The sequence below is a fragment of the Leptopilina heterotoma genome, unplaced genomic scaffold (assembly GCF_015476425.1).
Source record: "Leptopilina heterotoma isolate Lh14 unplaced genomic scaffold, ASM1547642v1 Lhet_228, whole genome shotgun sequence".
Lineage (NCBI taxonomy): Eukaryota > Metazoa > Arthropoda > Insecta > Hymenoptera > Figitidae > Leptopilina > Leptopilina heterotoma.
In genome coordinates, this window is record NW_025110946.1 from 3082640 (window position 1) to 3100265 (window position 17626).

The 17626-nt window shown below is 31.0% G+C and overlaps 1 protein-coding gene across 1 annotated transcript; it reads right to left on the minus strand.

Moving 5' to 3' along the window:
- Positions 1-1305: 1305 nt before the first annotated feature.
- LOC122502378 (SCAN domain-containing protein 3-like) lies at positions 1306-4558 on the minus strand. Its single transcript, XM_043612398.1, has 3 exons — positions 3978-4558; positions 2195-2409; positions 1306-1424 (listed from the first exon to the last, which is right to left on the minus strand). The coding sequence occupies exons 1-3, from the start codon at positions 4556-4558 to the stop codon at positions 1306-1308; spliced, it is 915 nt and encodes a 304-aa protein (XP_043468333.1).
- Positions 4559-17626: the final 13068 nt, after the last annotated feature.

The window sequence follows — 17626 nt, forward strand, 5'->3', positions numbered from 1 at the left end:
CGATTAAAGTTTTTTTTAGACTGTATACTTGTCATGTGAAATGAACATCATACGCCACATTTGAGCTTCTGGCGCCACCTATCATAGGAGTTAGGTACTCAAATGTGTTTTTAGTCTTTTTTACTCATTTAGTCTGCCATTGTAAATAGTGATAAACGGTTGGAAAAATTATTTCTAAAGTCAAGTTTAGTGCTGAACACGAACACGAATATCATAATGGATTTTTGATATTCTATTGTTCAAAAATTTTACAAGTGTTTTTTCAAAAAATGTGCGGATGGGGCGAAACGATTCGCCCACTGATGACAGCAAAAACTACGAAACAGTGTATTTTTTTGTGTGTGCTTGTTTTTAGGTTAGAATGGTAAGAAATTGGAACAGAAAAACCAAAAAAAATCCTCCAATTAACAAATTAATTTTTATATTTTTTTTAGTATTATATCATTAATAGCTGCAAGAATAGTTGCGCCCCTCGTTTTTTCGACATCAAAAAAAAAATTCGTAAAATCGCTGTAGTTCGGAACAGAATCGAGTTACAGCAAAATAATACATGGCAAAATTGTAGCTAAGAAGTCAAGTTTTCAAACGGTCCTACTAATTTTTTTTAAATACATTTTTTAGACTCAAAAATCCAAACAAGAATAGTGATGCCCCACCCTACCCTAGTATTGAAATTAATCCTGAAATGAGTTATTTTTAATTTAACCGAATTGCAGAATGTGAGAATTTTCTCTTAAAAGAATAGTAAAATAATATATAACATGAAGTTGGAAAAATGTTAAATAGTTGAAACTTTATGAAATGAGTAATTTTGCTGAAAAGAAATTTGATATAAATTAATTATTGTTAAAAAGAATAGTCACGTATAAAATGTGTTGCTTGTTTTAACTTTTGTAAAGCAACATCTTTATTTAATTAAAATTTATATGTAATGAAATTATACTGTAATGGAATTTACATTTAACGAAAATAATTCATAACAGAATTATTATGCTATCAAATTTATATTTAGACATATTTTAATTTAATGAAATATGTGTTTAACCTAATTTTCAGTTAATCTAATTTTTGTTAATGGAATAACTACTGAGCTGAATTATAAAGTGTTCAAAATAGAGTTTTGAAAATTTTTTATTAAGTAAAATTATTATTGCCAATAATTTTAATTAATAGAAAAATGTCTTTCCCTATACAGTGTTTAGCAGAATGCACAGTTCGATGAAATTCTATTTAAGAGATTATTATTTAAAAGATTTGTTGTTTGGCATAATTTGTGATGAACAGAATTACTTGTTAAGCAGTCTTTTAAACGACCAGAATTACGACAGAATGTCCGCAGACTTTCAGGATACTGTCTGCAGACAGGAGTCTGGTTAAAATCTGCGGAATGTTTGCAGATTTTTTTACTTCGGCGGATTTATTGCCTAAAAAAACATTTTTGCAAAATTTAACATTTAATGTAAAAGGTAAAAGGTGTGGGACGGAGAAAAATTGCTAAAGGATCAAGCGTGTAAAAGAATTGAATGCAAAAGATCCGAGAGTCGAGAGTATATATATATATATATATATATATATATGTTAGGCTCAAAAGCCGAAAACGGCCAATGGCCGAAAAAAACAGCCAAACCTAGTTTTGGCAAGTGCAGTTTTGCCAAAACTGGGTTTGGACGTTTCACTTCGGCCATTGGCCGTTTTAAATTGCCAAAACTAGTTTTGGCAATTTAAATTTGGCCATTGGACGTTTCTAATTGCCAAAACTAGTTTTGGAAATTTGACTTTTGCCAAAACTGGTTTTGTCAATTTGACTTTTGCCAAAACTAGTTTTGTCAATTTGACTTTTGCCAAAACTAGTTTTGTCAATTTGACTTTTGCCAAAACTGTTTTTGTCAATTTGACATTTGACAAAACTAGGTGAGGCATTTCAAATTGTGAGAAAGACCGCTTCGTTATACAATAGGAATATATTTATTTAAAAATGCGTCATTGATTAATATTATTTACAATAAAATGAAATTTCTCTAACAAAAATCCATTAATATTTTGCACATAAAAGTTAATTAAAAAAACTTTTTTAACACTTATTTATTTTTACACGCGGTGTTGGAGTGACATTTAGAGTTGCACTGCACATTATTTGCACGGCACTTACATCTTTTATGGATGCAATATCTTAAACAACTGCAAAAAATAAAACCTTGTGTCGACCCAGAATTAAGTGCCGAAGCTTTTCTCAATGACAATGTCGTTGCTGGAACATCCTCCACCGTGATAAAGTTGGAATCAGCAGGAGTGAATTCGTTTCGCACATAGCGTCGTTCCAATGTACCATTTTTGGTACCCAAACGATGAAGACCATCAGAAGTAATATCTTCAACCACTGCTAGTACGCTGCGAGCTGCAACTCTTCCCCTATCCACATCAGGAACTTTTACAACGACATTTGATCCAACCCAGGTGCGAATTTAGGTTGGCCGCCAGAGTTTGAAGGTTGGCCCAAGGTTGGCCTAACTTTGGCAAGCAAAGTTTTGGTTGCCAGAGTTTGCCCAACTTTGGCAAGTACTTGTGCCCACAGTTGGCCCGACTTTGCAAGCCAACCATTAAATGCAGAGTTTAACCAACCGTCGGGCCAACTTTGGCGACAAAGGTTGGCACAACTTATCCAAACGTAGTTTAAAAGACTTTCAGTTTCGGTTGGCCGAACTCTGGACCACGGTTGGCCCAACGGTTGGCAAAACTATGTGAAACACAGTTTAATTGACTTACATTATTTTGGTTGGCCGAACTCTGGGCCACGGTTGGCCCGACGGTTGGCAAAACTATGTGAAACGCAGTTTAATTGACTTAAACTTTCTTGGTTGGCCGAACTCTGGGCCACGGTTGGCCCAACGGTTGGCAAAACTCTGTGAAACGCAGTTTAATTGACTTGATTTTTCTTGGTTGGCCGAACTCTGGGCAACGGTTGGTCCAACGGTTGGCAAAACTCTAGAAACGCAGTTTAAATGACTTAAACTTTCTTGGTTGGCCGAACTCTGGGCCACGGTTGGCCCAACAGTTGGCAAAACTATGTGAAACACAGTTTAATTGACTTAAACTTTCTTGGTTGGCCGAACTTTGGGCCACGGTTGGCCCGACGGTGGGCAAAACTTTGTGAAACACAGTTTAATTGACTTAAACTTTCTTGGTTGTCCGAACTCTGGGCCACGGTTGGCCCAACGGTTGTCAAAACTCTAGAAACGCAGTTTCATTGACTTAAACTTTCTTGGTCGGCCGAACTTTGGGCCACGGTTGGCCCGACGGTGGGCAAAACTTTGTGAAACGCAGTTTAATTGACTTGATTTTTCTTGGTCGGCCGAACTCTGGGCCACGGTTGGCCCAACGGTTGGCAAAACTTTGTCGAATGCGGTTTAAATGACTTAAACTTTCTTGGTTGGCCAAACTCTAGGCCACGGTTGGCCCGACTGTTGCAGCTTTAATATAAATTTAACGGTATGTACTTCCATGTGAGCGTAGCGTAGTGGTCAGTGTATAAGTCTTCGGTGCGTTAGGTTAGGGGTTCGATCCCAGCGAGCGATAGATATTTTCGAAAATGTATGTATGAGATTGTGTTTAATAATAATAGGTAAAGGTTATATCTGATGTTCCCGCTAATAATAACGTGTTAATTGTTTAAATAATGTAGTTTTTTAATAATTTTTTACCTTTGGCTGTTGAAGTTGGCCAAACTTTGAAAATTGTGGTTGGCCCAACTTACGCATCTAAAGTTGTGCCAACTTTGGCGTCAGTCTTTGGACCAACCATTGAAATGTATAGTTGGCACAACATATGCATTGTAAGTTGGGCCAACTTCCTTATGAGTTGTCGGGCCAACCATCGTCGCCATTAGACGGTCGCCGTTATCATCTGTATGGTTGGCCCAACCTCTGGCACGAGAAGTTGGACCGAGTTGGCCCAACTATGGGCCGACCAAAAAATCGCACCTGGGAACAGGAACCGGTGCTAATGTTTCGTTAGATTTTGCAAGCATTTTTTCTGCTTGTTGTTGTAGTCCTTTTGCTGCTGCTCCCCGTGTATTGATGATTTTTTTCTTTCTACAGCACACATTGCAGATAAGTTTGCCTTCGTCAGTCATTTTATCGGAGATAGAAGTATCGTCGATTTCAAGTCCACAAATATGACACTTATTAGTAAGTAACGAAACTTCCTCGTCAATATAAGCATTCTCAGCTATTGCATTTTCGTCACCCACACCTTCAGTGTTTTTGGTATTCAAAAGTTGCTCCAGTTCCTCTTCAGTCTTAATGGAAGAGTAAACCTCTTCCAATAATGGTGAATCACTCAATCCAATTTTCTGTGGACAGCCAAACATTGCTTCATAGGGACTAGTTTTAATGCCTATATGGAGAACACGATTTTTCTTGCTCTGAACGAAGCGCAATCCTTCTGACCAATTTTTAGTGTTGTTGTCAGCCATCCATGTAACAAGCATATCTCTCACGTCTTGATTACTCCTTTCTACTGAGCCCTGACTTTGCGAGTGGCGGGGTTTCCCGTGAACCATTTTTAATCCGGGACACTTTTGTGCGAGATTTGTAAGTATTTGGTTCCGAAATTCGCGGCCGTTGTCGGACTGGAGAATATTTGGAGCACCAAATATACAAAATATATCAAGTAAATGATATGCAACCTCACCTAGTTTTGTTAAATGTCAAATTGACAAAACTAGTTTTGGCAATTTAAAACGGCCAATGGCCGAAGTGAAACGTCCAAACCCAGTTTTGGCAAAACTGCACTTGCCAAAACTAGGTTTGGCTGTTTTTTTCGGCCATTGGCCGTTTTCGGCTTTTGAGCCTAACATATATATAATTATATATATATATATATATATATATATATATATATATATATATATATATATATATATATATATATATATATATATATATATATATATATATATATAATTATATATAATTAATATAATTATTATATAATTATAATTATAATTATATATATATAATTGGAGAATTGTCCTGTGAAAATGCCTATCAAATGCGTAATTTGTTATCAAAAAATGGTATTCCTTTGAGCACAACCAACCGGAGGTAAAAAAATTTATATACATATCCCATTGTAATTTCTTCTTTTAGTACAAGTAAGTATGGGTAAAAATTGTTTACTTCAAAAACTATTATTAAGGGTTATAAAATTTTTGAACAAACGGTTAACCATTTTCCGGTAATTTCAAAATAACCAGTTACTTTAGAATAATATTTATTTTGGAAAAATCGGTTATTTTAGAATACCCGCGGTTATGTTGCTATTCCGTAAAATTATTATAACCGGTTACTCAGTTATAAAATGTTATTCGGTTTTTGGTATATATCGTCTGCATAAATAGACATAAATAGACAATTTCTAGATATTTGCCTGTGTAATATGTTCATCGATTATTTTTCTAAAAATAAATGATCGGTTAATTTGTATTAATGCGATATTCTGTTACAACAGGTATATTCATATATATATATATGGGTGATTCTACAAAAGAGGGAATTTTGATGTCTGAAGCATGTTTTGTTTATTAATTTTGGAAAGAATAATTTTACTTTTAATGGAAATTGTAAATCTTAATGGTTTCTATTATGGCACAGAAAAAAAACAGATGAAAAAAAATATTTTTTTGCAAAAAATACACATTATAGTGCTAAATTCTCATTCGTCTGGCATGTCCCTTTGGGAGAATGACAGTTCATATTGAGAATAAATATCACTTTTTAAATGTTTTGCGGAAAATTCATACTGAATTAGTAATTTTGAATAGTTGTAGATTACTAATATGGAAATAATTATGACGTTTCTCTATATCTTATTTATAAAATATCTTCGCGAAGTTTGTCCCCTGAATTTTTTATCATTCGTCTGGCAGTGCAAAAAATGTAAAAATTATTAAAAATCAACATTCTGATGAAGTGACTGTTTGTTGTAGTTGTTAATTAAACTAAACTAAATGTGATACCAATCGGGTTTTATTGAATCTTCTAATCTATTAACCAAGATTTCTCAATTTGTGACGGAGATTGTGTTGTGACCAGACAAATTCTCATTCGTCTGGCATACATTTTTTAAAAAAATATTTTATTTTTTGGTTATTCTATAGACTTATGTTTTGTAGATTATTATTCTCTATAAGATAGTACTGAAGGATTTTTTCATTTAATGTTATTTTTCTATTTTTTTAAACAAAAAATGCCAAATTCTCATTCGTCTGGCACTTTTGAGATAGGATGTATACTATATCACTAAAAATAGCGTAAAACTAACAATTTTCAACTATTGTTCGATTTTCTGGTCTTAAAATAATCCTAATTAAATTTGCAAGAAATTGCCATAACTGAATTTTCAATTTTCATTTCGCATAAATAATTATATTGACATAAACAAACAAATGGAATAAGTATTTTTTTATATGAATAAAGTTTAGCCCACTAAAATCAAAGTAGTTCTTTATTATTAGACACTTGAACTTACTTTTACAATTCTATGATTTGTGAAATTGTGCTTATAGAAACAAATAATACACCATCCGTAATTTGTTATAAACAATTATTAATTAAATTACAACCAAAATTAATTAAACCGATGACTTTTATATATCCTTGTAAAAATCGTTACTTGGGGGTTTTCGGGGTTGCTGATTAAGGGGCTGTACACATAATACGTCACGCGGCTAGGGGGAGGGAGGGGGTCTGAGAATTGTGACTAAGTGTGACATGGGGGAGGGGGGTGAACTCATGTGTTACGTCACAATCTTTTATATTCAAAGATTATAAGAAATTATATGTGACAATGTCACTTTTTCTAAATAAAACAAGTTAAAAATGCTTTAAACTATTTAATATCTATCATGTACCTGTTTAACATCTATTGGTATATTATTTATAATATGATAAATAATATATTCTCTTAATTTGAATCAGTTAAAAATCATGGTTTTAACTGACAATCAGCAGTAACTGACTTTTTGCTTCTAAATCAGTTGAAAATAACTGAAAAATTATCCACAAAACACTGAAACTTTTCTAAACATGTATATTAAAGATTTGCTTGCATACATCGAAAAATTTACTTGCAAAGTTTATTTTAAAATTTTGTAAAGATTTAAATTTCTCACCCCAATAAATGTTTATCGTCAAATTTTCTTAATAATATAGCTTGAAAATTTACTGAACATTTAAATTACATTTTCGACTATTATACTTTCGTGAAAATTTTCCTGAAAATTTAGGTTAAATTTTCAGGAAAGTTTCGCACTAAACACTTATTGAAGTGGGATTTTTAAATCTTTACACAATTTTCACTAAACTTTGCATTTAAATATTTCGAAGCTTGCGGGTAAATCTTTAATAAATTGTTAGAACAGTTTAAGCCTTCTGTGGCCGAGCGGTTTAAATGCGTGCGTTGAGAACTTCCGGTATGTTAGAACAGTTTCGGTGCTATGTAGGTAGTTAAACGTGACTAATTCGAATTAATAAAAAAAATTGTATTAAAACATCAGTTATTTTTAACTAATTGTCAGAAAAAAATATTACTATTTGAATTAGTGTCTGATTTTTTGCTTCTAAATCAGTTATTTTTAACTGATTCAATAATTTAGAGTGTAGGATATAATATATAATGTCCAATGTATAAAATTTACAGTGAAATTTACGTGTGTGACGTGACGTAGGGGGAGGGGGGGGTTCAAGATTTGTGACGAAGTGTGACATAGGGGGAGGGAGTGATTAAAAATGGTCAAAAATCGCGTGACGTATTATGTGTACGGCCCCTAAGAACCTAATGTCAGTTTTTAAAATTTTTCAATTCAAAATGGCGGATCCAATATGGCCGACGATTTTGGAGAAACTTAACATATTCGTCTGAAAATCGTTACTCCGTGATTTTCTGTTTCGCTTATTACCAATCCGAGGTCAACTTTTTTCAAATTAACCATTGTTTTTACAATTTGTTTAAACAATCTAATTATGTTTTTTAGTTCTACTACTATATTTATAGTTCATACATGTATAAAAATAAATAAATAAATTTTAAATAATTTTTAATAATCATAATTAATTAATTAATTACAATTTATTATTATTATTATTAATTATTAATTACTTAAATAAATTAAATAAAAATAAATTAATAAATTATTAAAAAGTAAATTCAAAATTAAACTCAACGTTAAAAACTAGAGGTGTACTCAAAGTATTTAGTATTCGATTTTTTTGGGTACTCGATTTCTTTTCAGTCCTCGGAAATTTCCGTATGCATCAAGTATTCCGTATTTTAAATAATCTTGAACTATCTGATTCAAAAGTTGCGAAAATGGTGGTAAGTTGTAAATTGTTAGTTCTAACTTTTCCTCTAGGTTAATAATTTATTTAACGTTTAAATATATTTTACAAAATCAAATTTAATAAAAATCGAACAATTTTTTTAAAATTCATTTAATTAGATTCTTAATCAGCGACCTCAAAAACCCCCGGGTAACGATTTTTAGACGAATACGATCAGTTTTTTCAAAAGTCGTCCGCCATATTGGATCCGCCATTTTGAATTTTGAAAAACTGACATTGGATTCTTAATCAGCAACCCCGTAAACCCCCGAGTAACCAATTTTATAAAAATCCATTCATTAATTTTTATGTTAATGTGAATTTTCTTGACACGATTGTAATTCTCTGGATAAATTGTTTATAAATAACCATAACTTTTGTAAAATTTAATATTTTGTCTGGCCACTTATGGATGTCTTTATTAGTACCATTAACTTGAAGTTAAAATACTTTTCAGACCTTAAATGAGAAAAAAATGTTGTGTCCAAATTTTCTTGATTTTCGTCCTTCGTTTGTAGAATCATCCATATATATATATACCTAAAGATTTCGACGTAAAATTATAGACGTTTGTGGGCCTCATTTTTACCCGTAGGTCAAAACTGACCTTACAATGGACCTAAATTTTAAGGGAACAGCAGGTCAGAGGGAATTTTCTTGTCAATTTTTGACGTGTAGGTCAAAACTGCCCTTAAAATTGACCTAAATTTTGAGAGAATATCAGATCTGAGGGAGATTTATGGTCAAATTTTTACTTGTAGGAAAAAACTGCCATTAAAATTAAAGTACATTTTGAGGACAGAAAATTAATTTTAATAGAATTTTTAAAAATAGATGTCAATTTATAACATCTTTTATTGATTAAAACTTAATATTGAAATTTAGGTCAAACTTCTTTTAACTAATAGGTCAAAAATTCCGTCAAATTTTAATATAAGGGAACGACCTCTTAAAGAATCCTAATTAATTTGCTTTTTTCATGTGTAGGTTAAAAAATATGTCAAATTTGACCTAAATTTTGAGGAAAGGTCAGGTCGGAGAAAGTTTTTCTACAATTTTTGCGGTGTAGATGAAAACTGCCCTTAAAATTGACCTAAATTTTGAGAACAGAGGGAATTGTTCGTCAATTTTTTTCGTTAAAGTCAAAACTGCCCTTAAAATTGACCTAAATTTTGATGGCAGAGGGAATTGTTCGTCAATTTTTTCCGTTAAAGTCAAAACTGCCTTTAAAATCGACCTACATTTTGAGGGTAGAGGGAATTGTTTGTCAATTTTTTACCTGTAGGTTAAAACTGCCCTTCAAATTGACCTAAATTTTACGGGCAGAGGGAATTGTTTGTCAATTTTTAACGCTTAGGTCAAAACTGACCTTAAAATTGAACTAAATTTTGAAGGCAGAGCGATAAGTTTGTCAATTTTTGACTTTAAGTTATAACTACTCTTAAAATTGACTTAAATTTTGAGGGCAGATTGGTTAGTTTGTCAATTTTTTACCTGTAGGTTGAATCTGCCCTTAAAATTGACCTAAATTTTGAGTAATTTTGACCTGTAGGTTAAAACTGCCCTTAAAATTGACCTGAATTTAAGTCAAATGTAACTTGTTTCTGACGATGGACCTACCTTGACAGTGGGCCAACCTTGACTATGTTCCCCCTACTATTAGGGTCCCTTAAAACTTTCTGAAACAGCGGCGGCGGCGATCCTACACTACCGTCGGGAATTATCAGTACGGCTACACGCGCACGGTCCAAAAAAATGCCAATCTTTAAATCACGATTTTTTTGTAAATAGAAATGTCAGAAAATGAACAAATATACCATTCGAAAGATTATTAAATTATACGATTAATGATATATAACTGAAAATGTTAATAATTTATACAAAGATTGCAGCAATCGACAAATTTGACAAAAAAAAATTTTCAACCCCTGCATATTTTTTAAAAATTGTAAAATAATTTGAAACTTACATATAGGTGTGATAATTTAAGTCTCATCTTTAATTTAAGACCGTAGAGTCTAAAAATCTTATTCGGTTCGTGAGATATCATTATATATAAACGCGTCCGAACATGTTTTTTGACAAATGCATTGAATTAGTCCATTTTTAACGGTTTTTGGCTGAGAATGATCGGCCGTTTATAATGATATCTCCTAACCGATTAAGATTTTTAAACTCTTTTGATCTTAAATTAAAGATGAGACTTGAATGATTACACCTATGTAAGTTCAAAGTTTTTTCTACAATTTTTAAGAAATATGCAGAGGTTGAAAAAATTTACAAAAAAATTTTATTTTAAACATTTTTTTGTCAAATTTGTCGATTGCTGCAATCTTTGTATACATTATTAAAGTTTTTAGTTATGTATCATTATTCGTAGAATTTAATAACCTTTCGAATGGTATATTTGTTCATTTTCTGACATTTGTACCTATTTACAAAAAAACGTGATTTAAAGATTCGCATGTTTTTGGGCCGTGCGCGTGCAGCCGTACCGATAATTCCCGACGGTAGTGTATAATTTCAAAATAATCGGAAAACAGTTTACCTGGTTACTTCAAAAGAACCGAAAAAACGGTTAACCGGTTATTTTATAATAACCGGTTAATTGGTTATTTATCTGTAACCGGTTAGTATTTCAATAACCGGAAACCGGTTACAGAATTCAGTAACCGCACAGGCCTAGCCTTCCGTCATGCCAAGCGTTTGGACGTTCTATCAATAATGATTTAAATTAATGTGCGATTTTTAATAACATCCAAATAATAAACTTAAATTTTTTCAGAAGTTTGTAAAATTTCTTTTACTTATTGTAAGAACGTTTTGAATTCACGTTATCAGTGTGTGAGAAATAGAGATCCAAATTCTAGAAAACTACATATTTTTCTAAATTTATTTAATTTTATTAGTAGTAAAAGATAATTGTGGTTAAAGTAAATGTATCATATACTGATTTTGTTTAAAGATTCCTCGAAAGCAAGACTCAGTTTATTTAAAAATTTGTTTCAACTTGGAGTTCTTGTAAAAAAATGTTTTTTCATAAAATCAAATCTTCCTACAATTTTATTTTTTCTTTTTTTGCAAGAGAAATTTGAATGTATGATCTTTTTAGTCTCACTGAGTCACTTAAATCGTTTTAAAAACCAAAATCATGGAGAGAGAGAGAGAGAGAGAGAGAGAGAGAGAGAGAGAGAGAGAGAGAGAGAGAGAGAGAGAGAGAGAGAGACTGGAGTTTGTCAAATGTATATCTCGCTAATTAAATCAGGCACACGAACTACTTATCTTGTCGGACGGATAAAGGTTTAAGCTTTACGTGCTGCTCGGTAAATATTTTATCAGACGGTAAAACCTCAAACTTACATATTTCCTTCTATAATGAAAGCCGCCCTTTCGCCTCCCATATAGTATAATGGGGAAGTGTGTGGATGTGTGCACTTAGAAAAGTACATGTATTGCGCGAAGGAGGCATGAAAAGTTTTAAGGAACAAGCACGTACCTATCACAGAGCTACTTCTGAATTATCCAGGGCCTTCGAAATCTTAGAAGTTGGTCCATGACAAAAAGATGACCCGGAAAAAAAGAATGAGACAAACAAACTCCAAGCGTTGTTTGCTTTGTTTCGTGCCAAAGTCACTTCGTTTTCTTTTATAGCAATACATGTTACTGCTAAAACAACTCGTGTCTACTCTCTCTATTGCATTTTTTTTTGCATTTTTAAACAATTCTTGTTTTGTGTGCCTCCAGGTTTTATAGAATCTTCATACTTTTAGGCACGTGGCTCTAAAGTAAAGAGTAAAATAATTTTAGTATTAATGTTAACATTTTCTGTCCATGATGTCGTTTGACAAATAAACTTTTTTATTTCCGCATTACATTTTTTTAAATAAAATAAACAATATTGCAGTTACTATATTAAATATTGAAATAAATAAAAATGTATTTTATTTTTAACTATTTGTAAAAAGTTTATTTTTAGAGGTGTACAAAATTAGAATCGAGACAAATTCTATTCGAACTTGCCAATTTTAAAACCGAAATTTCGAATTGCACAACTCGATTCGATCTACTTTCGAGTCAAATCGGTCAATTCTAAACTCAAAGTTTCGACTTTAGAATTGCACAACATACTGCATATACATAATAGCACATTACATAGCAATTCGTAAGTCTAACTTCGATTTTCAAATTGTCCGACTTGATTCGAAAACCGAGTAGAGTTGTGCAATTCGCAACTTCTCGAATTGGCCGAATTCGAATCCTCGTGACGGGCGATTTTATAAAAAAAAAAGTATTCCGCGATTCCAATTAATTGGAGTGATTTTCGCATATCTAATTATAATTCACGACTCTAAAATTTTTACAATTTTTTACATTCTCATCAAAAATGAGAAAGTCTTGGATTTGTGCGATTTTGAGCAATGTCTAATTTTGGTAAATCTTTACGTTTCATGACCCCCTGATTCCAAAAAAATGGTTTTTTTTCAAAAAATTTTTTTTTAAGTTATTTTCTCATTTTTACTTCTTTGTCTGATAATAAAGTTTTAGATGTTTTTTGTTCTTTTACTTCACTGGAAAAAGTTTGGTGATATAAATTTTTTTTGCAGTTTAAAGAATTTACATCGTGCCTAAAAACCGTAAAATAATAAATTTAAAGGAAATCCGTTGAATGTTTGAAATGTGTGTCCGCTACATTGTATCAGATACATATTATAATCGGTTTATTCTTTCGTATGTTTTCTCTTTAAATGCTACGGTATTAAAATATGTGAGTGAACGAAATAGTGATATGAGGTGATTTGGCGCCAACATGGGACTCCACTTTGAAAATGCTTCTGGAAATATTATAAACTAACGCTCGCTTTCTTATGAAATGCATACATACAGTCCCTTTCACATAATGGTTTTCTTAAGAGCATCCGGGAAATGCCCCTTTACAATTTGCTTCTCACTTGTCTTCTCAATTTTAAGTAAGAAGAGATATCAAGCTGAGATTTTCCGATTTAATTAAAGAAGAGCTTACTGATAGAAAACATCTCCATATTGACATAAGTAATTTTTAAAAAAAGTATTGAAAAAGAATCTTACAAAAAATCTTAAATTATGTTTAAAAATTTTATCTTTAATTCAACCTTAAAAGTTGATTATTAATAATTTAAAATCAACTATAACTTATGTTTAAATGAAATATATATTATTTCTGTAAATGAACCAAAAATATGTTTCAATTAAACTTAAATATGTTTAACAGTACAGTAAAGATATTTTAAGTTTTATTTAAACAAGATATGTTTGAATCAAATAAATCGTTTTCTCTGTGTATCCAGCTGAGTGTTTCTATCGTTTTTAATTTTATAAGTAAAAATACAGAAAGAAAATCAATTAATATAATTATTGATCTTCAAGTCTTTATTATATCCAATATATTGAATGAAAATTCGTTTGGAATTCAAATGGTTAATAAAATTAAACTTTTAATTCAACTTAAGTTGAATCTTGAGTTGTAATTGTCTAATCTCGAATTTGCTTGTCTCTCATGTGATTGAAGCAAAATATTTTCCTAACAGAAGCACATTTTTTATACTTATTTCTATAATTACAAGCTATTCGTAAAATGCTCATATTGTTTGAACTATCTGGAAATACTGCAATCCGTTTTTATTATAAATGATTTACTTTTCTCTTCCTGCAGGATTAAGGATTTGTCATGTATAATTATTTTTCTTTCTATAAAAGTAGAATGAATATCTTAATAAGCTGCAAATCAACACTTATTTGATGAGAATGTAAACCTTAAAGTCGTAGTAACTTTAAGACAAGTAAATATTTTAGTGGTTTAAAAGATATGTATCATTTCTGATACGTATGTAGTCTCTGCTAACTGAGTTCATTCCACAACGAAATATTTTTACATTCTCATCACATGAGAAAGTATTAGTATTAGAGCTGTGCAAAATTCGAACCGAACCGAGTTTAGTTCGGTTTTGGGGCGCCGAAATGTCGAATGTCGAATATTCGACATCCGAACTGGGCTAGTTGGCGGGTTCCGTACACAAATATTTAAACAATACTTGCAACATTTATCGATAATTGGTAAAATTAAAATAAACAATTAAAAAAATATATTAAAATCATTTGATAAAAAAATGACTAAAAAAAATTAAAGAATTGTATATCTAATATTGTAAACAATAATATGTAGAGGAACTAATTTTGAAAATTTTCTTCCTCTACTTATTATTGTTTACAATATTAGATATACAATACTTTAATTTTTTTAGTTATTTTTTTTTTATCAAATGATTTTAATATATTTTTTTATTTTTAGTTAAGAAATTAAAGGGAGAAAACAATCTCTCATTTATTCTCTTAAAATTTCACTCTTCCTTAAAATATTTTTCGTTTTTCCTTGACAACGCTATGACCATCACGTCCAATTACATTCGCTATATTTTTCCTGTAATCTACGAGTGAAAATACATATCTGGACCAAATTTGAGCTCTTTTGGTCAAATAGTTTAGCCGCTAGGGCGGAACACTATTTGGCTATGGACGCAAGAGTCACAATAGGGTTCCGTCAGTACACCGTAGGTGTACGGAACCCTAAAAAGAAACTAAAATCGTGTTTTAAGCTTGAAACATTTTTTGAGGGTCAATTTGAGATTAACTTGCATTTTTAAAAACAAATGAATCGCTATAACATTGTTGACGTGAACGTTAACAATTTGAAAATTTGTGAAAATAAATATTTCAAAAAAAAATTCTCCTGATTGCCAGAATGGTTTAGCCCGCTTAAAATTCATAGGAAATTTTCATAATTATTTTAAGAACTTGTAATAAAAATTTGGATAGAAAAAAAGGTGGTGTTTTTGAGAAAATTGATCTTATTTATTTTCAGAAAATCATCCCCTATTTTTAAAATTTTAAATATTTTTCAAATTTCAAACTGGATTTTGAAGTGGACAAGACAATCTACAAAACCCAAGAAAGAAAATTAAATTATACTTAAAAGAAAAAAAATGACAAGCAAAACAATTTTTTTTCACTATTCATTCGAGTTTTACCAAGACTCAAAGTTCAAATGTGCGTAACTTCTTTAAATTTATCTTTTTTGAAAAATAAAGAAATACGTGTCTCTTTATTTTTCATGTATAATAACATATTTTAGCGACAGCTAAATCTATAACTTGAAGTTAGTCGACCTGCCTAATTTGAAATGGATTCAGTCTATATTAGATTGAGGATCAGAAACAGCCGTGTTATAATGAATATAGTCTGTTCTGACTAGAGGAACAAAAAAGGAAAATACATTATTTCTTGAATGAAATTGAGGTACACAAAATCATAGTGTTTTAAATAAAAATTCGCAGGCCACAAATGATCTAATGAGTTTGAACAAAAATACCATGTCCGACAACTTGCGCATGTCTTCCAAGGTCATGACCTTAAATCTAGTGCAAAGTAGCTTGTAGTCCACTCCTCTCTCAGGGTAAATTCCATCACATTTTAAAACTAGATATTTCAAAAGTCTATTTTGGCATTTTTCAAGTGCATCAATATATTTACGTTGATAAGGGCACCAAATTATATCCCCAAACTTTAACTTTGATAAAACAAAAGCATGAAAAAGTGATTGTAGCGCCTTAACATTATTAAAATTTTTACAGATTCCAAACAGAAAACCAGTCATTCTATTAACATCTTTTATTAATGAATCAATGTGAAAGACAAAGAAAAGACGATCATCAATATATATACCAAGATCTTTGACCACTGTAGATCTTTCTAATATCTCATCATTAATTAAGTAAGGATAACTGATCCTATCATGCATCCTAGTAATAGAAAGAACCATACTTTTTCTCACATTAATCTCCATTCCGTTTAAATCACACAATTCAATATATTTATTGAGGTTATAGCCTGCAATTCCTCACAATCTAATAAAGATGACATTCTAAAGATTTATTCGACAATTTTATGTTATGAATATTTTAACTAATCTAATGTATGTTGTATGTTTGATTAATGGTAATGTCCTTTATCAAGGGGAAAAGGGAAAAATAATTAGCGTAAAAGATATGTAAATTAAAAATATTGTCAAATAAATTAAAGAACCGACAGCCATATATTCACGTATTTCATTATTTAAATTATCACAAAATATAATACTACAGACTTTTAATTTTAAAGTAATAGTTTAACTTTTAAAGAACTCAAAAAATTTTAGATATAATTTTTTTCGTCGACATAAACAATTAATTTGAACTGATAAATTTAATAAAGCGTAAATAATAATCATTAAATGAAATGTTTTTCATCATGCAATGCTATACTTAAATACTTTGAGTTTGTAGCTGTGAGGACATAAGCGTTGACAGAAATTTCAACAGACAACGAGAACATGCACACAAGTACTTTGCATAGCACGTGTCATGAAATTACGTGCAACTACCCCAGTATAGGATGCAGATGCAAGTTGCCCTGACTTATAGGAGCCTTGTCAAGCCTCAGACCCCAAATCAATGTACACGTTCGACATGAAAGACCTACATCAAAACATCTGACAAAGTTAGGAATATTAGAACGGTTTCCAGTTTCTAGCAAATGAATATATGTGACGCTCCACGAGAAAAGGGACCTTATGACAAGAGTAAATAAGGTCCCTTTTCTCGTGGAGCGTCACATATATATAGAGTAGGGTGGGTCAAAAAAGCCACTATTTTACTTTTTACGCTACAAAATCGAAATATTTGAATTTTTTTCAAAATTCCAATGTGTACTGAAAGCTTAGTTATTAAGCTTCAAAATCATTGTGGAAAATTGTTTCTAGATTATAAAAGGACTAAACTATACATGTTCTACGAAAGTATTCTAAGTGGCTTTTCTACACCATCTGCGATGGGGTTCAAAATCGATCTTGTGCTTTAAAAAAAAGGTGTTACTAATTTTTATTTTTTCAATTTATTTATTTATTTATATGAAAATAACGTTATTTTTTAAATAATCTATCATTAACACAACTCTGCCCTTAGGAGATTTTTAAATTATTTGGTAAGATGCATGATAGGTTTCCTTCACGTGACAAATTTTAGAAACAATATTATTGATAATATTTGTTTTTAAGCATTTATTCATTTAAACTTTTATGAATTTGATTTTTAAAGAAGTTTTAAGCAATATAAAGACAAAAGTTGTAATACATTGGCAGAATCTACATTTCGTCTAAGAAGGGTACGACAGCTAGAACT

Bases quoted from the DNA above. Each gene is read 5' to 3' on its own strand.
- LOC122502378 (XM_043612398.1), bottom strand. From the start codon at position 4,558: ATGGTTCACGGGAAACCCCGCCACTCGCAAAGTCAGGGCTCAGTAGAA. The intron at 2,410-3,977 runs GTGCGATTTTTT...TGATGTGGATAG, and splicing joins GCACCGGTTCCTGTTCCCAG to GGGAAGAGTTGCAGCTCGCA. The intron at 1,425-2,194 runs GTTTTATTTTTT...ATGTTTTTTTAG, and splicing joins TAATTCTGGGTCGACACAAG to GCAATAAATCCGCCGAAGTA.